The sequence below is a fragment of the Trachymyrmex cornetzi genome, unplaced genomic scaffold (assembly GCF_001594075.2).
Source record: "Trachymyrmex cornetzi isolate Tcor2-1 unplaced genomic scaffold, Tcor1.1 scaffold1075, whole genome shotgun sequence".
NCBI lineage: Eukaryota > Metazoa > Arthropoda > Insecta > Hymenoptera > Formicidae > Trachymyrmex > Trachymyrmex cornetzi.
This window is the reverse complement of record NW_017295626.1, coordinates 115,815-120,661: the sequence shown is the minus strand read 5'-3', so window position 1 is coordinate 120,661 and position 4,847 is coordinate 115,815. Positions and strand designations below refer to the sequence as shown.

The 4,847-nt window shown below is 32.5% G+C and overlaps 1 protein-coding gene across 2 annotated transcripts in view; it reads left to right on the top strand.

The window, feature by feature from the left end:
- The window catches only part of LOC108760311 (protein phosphatase 1 regulatory subunit sds22), an 11,320-nt gene extending 7,259 nt beyond the window's left edge, over positions 1-4,061 (top strand). For both annotated transcript variants that reach the window (XM_018506193.1, XM_018506185.1), the window contains 2 exons: positions 3,300-3,771; positions 3,858-4,061. In XM_018506193.1, the coding sequence (XP_018361695.1) occupies positions 3,300-3,771; positions 3,858-4,058 (673 nt within the window). In that variant the 3' untranslated portion in view covers positions 4,059-4,061. The remainder of the gene's footprint in view (positions 1-3,299; positions 3,772-3,857) is intronic.
- The last annotated feature ends 786 nt before the right edge of the window (positions 4,062-4,847 follow it).

Sequence of the window (4,847 nt, the reverse complement as noted above, 5' to 3'; positions counted from 1 at the left end):
TAGACAACTTTCATAAAAGATTAAACTTGTGTTTACAGGCAAATGGAGACAATTTTGAACAGCATCTTCGTTGTTCGTTCTAAAGGCCAAATTGTGAGAGCAAGGGGACTCACATTAAAAAAGCACCCCATGGGGACATAATTCTACTACGTCCACGTCGTTGTCCCCGGGTAACGCTAAAAGTAGAACAAACATTTTCATCAAAACAGATTTTTTTTAAACATTTATCCACAGAATTCTAATTTGCAGAACACGATGTATATTCCTCGAGAAATTCTAATTCGGTAACGATTTTTGTACGCATTTTCAATTTTGTCGATTACAGCGACATCTGTCACGATAGTCTAAAAAAATGTTCCAAACAAAACTTCCATATTTTTCGACGCAGAATCATAATCTGCAATAAAAAATTGGGGTACCCATTTAAGACTTTTAAGTTTAACCCGCTCCATACGGAGGGTTGGAGAGAGGGGGGGGTCGAGTATGGTGTCATTGGATGTCCCCTATCCAGATTTCCTAATAGATTTCCCTTTTCTACCTTTTCAATCATATGCGTAGTTGTTGAGATATTCGCATCGATAGATTAAAACTGCCGATTACAGTGCCATCTGTCACGCATCGAAAAAAATCTTTGAGACAAAACTTTCATATTTTTCGACGCAGAATCAGAATCTGTAATAAAAAATCGGGGTACCCATTTAAAATTTCAATTTTGACCCCCGCCCCACCCCCGGGGGTGGGGGTGGGAGGCCGAGTTCGGTGTCATTGGATGTCTCCCATCTAAACAAACAAATTTTCCCTTTACAACTTTTCAATCAGATGCGTACTTTTCGAGATATTTGCATCGATAGATAACATTTTCACATTTATGTAAATAACTCGCCAGTCCTGGCAGATAGCATAATGATGAATGAGGTAAAAGAAAGGTATTTTAGTCTACTTTGCAATAATGATTACAAAAATTTCAAAAACAATTCGAAATCCTTTAATAGTCAAGTCCGTTACATTTATTATCAAATTTATCATGGACAAAATAAAGTACGCAAGTGGAAAAAAAAAGTGTAATAAAGAAAAAGTTTTCATTAATATTTTGTATGGCCACCTTTTACTTGCATGACAGCTTGCAAACGTCGAGGCATACTTTCGACAAGGTTTTGGATGTGTTGCTGATCAATATTTTTCCATGCTTTCATCAATGCTTCCAACAACTTAATTTGATTCGTTACTTCCCCTTCATCAAGCTTTAGGTCCAAAATTAACCACAAATTTTCAATCGGATTCAGATCTGGCGATTGCGCTGGTCAATCGAGCAGTTTGATCCCAGAAGTACGAAAAAAAGCGGTAGTTTTACGAGCGGTATGTTTGGGATCATTATCTTGTTGAAAAATGAAGTTGTTCTCCAGACCAACCTTTAGCAGAGACTCTTCTAAATTTTCATTGAGAATATCAATTTATACATCTGCTGTCATTATACCGTCGATTTTGACTAGATTTCCCAAACCAAACCACGCAAAACGTCCCCACACTGTTATGCTGCCTCCTCCATGTTTGAATGTTTTTTGGATATTTTTGTCGATAAGTTTTTCGCTAGGCTTTAACCAGATCCGTGGTCACTGTTTATGACCGAAAAGTTCAAATTTGCTTTCGTCGCTCCAAAGGACCTTTTTCCAGAAATCCACTGACGTTTTTTTTTGCAAATTCCAGACGTTTGATTTTATTGGCCCTCCGAATCAAAGGACGACGCACTGCAAAACTGTTTCTAAGTCCAACTTCCCGAAGTCTCCTCCGCACTGTTCGTTCGGAAATATTTAATTGTAGGTTTTCTCGGATAATACGACTAGTAACAGTTGAATTTTTCTTTACTTCCCGTATGATTCTGCAGTCTTCGATTGGATTTGTCTTTCTCTTCCATCCACGTCCTGTCTTATCCGCTACTGTGCCAAGCTCCTGGAATTTTTTCCATATCTTTCGAATTGCGCCTTCACTTACATTGTACTTGCGACCGATTTCTCTATTAGAAAGCCCCTTCTGACAATCCTGAATTATCAGTTTTCGAATTTGCAAACAAATTTGCTTGGTTTCCATGTTCACTGATGAAGAATTCTTACTATACTCTATCTAGCAATATTATTAACTGACAAACCTGCTTTATTCATTTGTTTATATATCCTTCATTGTTATGTTTATGTATCTTTCATCATCAACAGTACCAATTGTTATTATTTTCATAAACAATGTTGTGCATACTTTATTTTGTCCATGATAAATTTGATAATAAATATAACGGACTTGACTATTAAAGGATTTCGAATTGTTTTTGAAATTTTTGTAATCATTATTGCAAAGTAGACTAAAATACCTTTCTTTTACCTCATTCATCATTATGCTATCTGCCAGGACTGGCGAGTTATTTACATAAATGTGAAAATGTTGGGAGTGCGTACTTTATTTTGTCTTTTTTTTTTTAAATCGATTAGGAATACCCCCCAAAAATTAACTATATATATATATATATAGACCTCAATATGAACTGGGTAAAATTTTATCAAAATCGATTAATATCTTCAGGTTGCCCCTCGACTTCGAAATTAGTAAGTTTACGCATTTCTTGGATACATGTGTCAAAATTCAAAAAAAATATTTTAATTTCATTACAATTTCAATTCAAATCAGACCTAATAAAGTCTAGTCAAACCAGGGTAAAACTGTACATAAAATAATATTTCAAGTTTAAATAAACCCAACATTGGCAACAGGAAAATTTAATAACGTAGTATTATGTTTAAAATACATACATAATAACAAATAATATAAAATAAAATACATAATAACAAACACAATAATTTAATTCTTGCATTATGTATTTTAAATGTACATACAAACAAATGTTAATAAATAAATATTAATAAATGTAATTGTACTTTGTTATCAAATTTTCCTGTTGCCAATGTTGGGTTTATTTAAATCTGAAATATTTTATGTACAGTTTTATTTTGATTTGACTAGGCTTTATTAGGTCTAATTTGAATTGAAATTGTAATAAAATTCAAATATTTTTTCGAATTTTAACACATGTATCCAAGAAATGCGTAAACTTACTAATTTCAAAATCAAGGGGCAACTTGAAGATATTAATCGATTTTGATGAAATTTTTTCTAGATCATATTGAGGTCTATAGCCAACTTTTGGGGGGTATTCCTGATTGATTAAAAAAAAATTTTTTTTTTTTCGACCCACCCTAATATATATATATATATATATACACATATGAATTCTAATAATTTTTATGGGGTTTCAGACTCTTGGACTTGTCATTTAATCGCATTAAGAAAATAGAAGGGTTAAGCAACTTATTGAATTTACAAAAATTATTTTTATCGTCAAATAAGATTTTACAAATCAAGAATATCTCGCATCTGGTAAATCTTGCGACGCTGGAATTAGGCGATAATAAGATACGTGAAATTGAGAACCTTGAGGGTCTCGAGAATCTGACCAATTTGTTTCTTGGTAAAAACAAAATTACCAAAATCCAAAACTTGGAAAATCTGAAAAATCTCATGTTGTTAAGTCTACAAAGTAATCGAATTACAAAGATTGAGAATATTGAAGAATTAAAGAAATTGAATCAATTATACTTGTCTGAAAATGGTATAATGTGTATAGAGGGCATAGAAAATTGTCCAGAATTAACAACGTTGGATCTAGCTAATAACAAAATTAAAAAGATTCAAAATACGGATCATCTTGAAAGTCTTGAAGATTTCTGGGTAAAAGGAATTGATCAATGAATACTTCTGTTTTACATAATGTGTATTATTATAACTGATAATTTATTTTTATTCAACATTTACAGATAAATAACAATGAAATTGAAGATTGGAACACATTGGAGAGTTTAACAGCCAACAGACAATTACAGACCGTATATCTGGAGCACAATCCCATTGCGAAAGATCCAAATTATCGAAGAAAGGTCATGTTGCTGTTGCCATGGCTCGAACAGCTGGACGCGACTCTCTGTAAGAGAAAAACTGGCCAACAGTGGGGAGAATAACAATAAGTAATACATGAATAGGAAGTACGATTAAAGAAATAGCATAAGTTGTCTATGAAGGATCTATGTGATGAAATCTAGAATTACATTGTTTCTTTATGTTGTATATTGATATGATCATAAAAGCTTGGTCATATAAGATTAATAATAGTACTAATACTAAAAACATGCTTAATATTAGCCTACTCTGAAACTACTTGATGTTGGAGTTTGTTTGATAATTTATTCAAAAATTCTTTTTTTATGGAAAAAAAATGAGAGTTAAGATATAAGTTCTCGTATTGTGATAAATTTAAATAATTCTTTATTTCGAAAAAATCTATATATTCTTTCTACTCTAATACATATACTATCATATTATATTTGTACACATTTTTACCTCTATCTGCACCCATCTTTATCGGTTATTTAAAGAAGCTAATATATAGATTTTAATATTACAATATATATGTATATACAGTGATGGGAGAAAGTTCGGCAACGGTCAAATATCTTGGAAAATAATGCTTATGGAAAAAAATGTTCAATACAAAAGTTTTAGTATATCAAGTGGTCTATTATATGGTTATGTTGAAATGACCTTCATGTGACCTTGAAGGACACCGTGAAGGTCAACTTTGAAATCTTAAATGGAAACACCTATTTTCTTTTACATATCCTTAAAACTGGTGTCAAGACGTTTCCGAAACACTGGTTACAAACCCTTTTTGCTTGAGATCTTCCTGAGTTACGAACCTTTAAAGTTTAAGTATCGCCGGCGCATTATCTAAGGTATGCGCGCACGCGCGC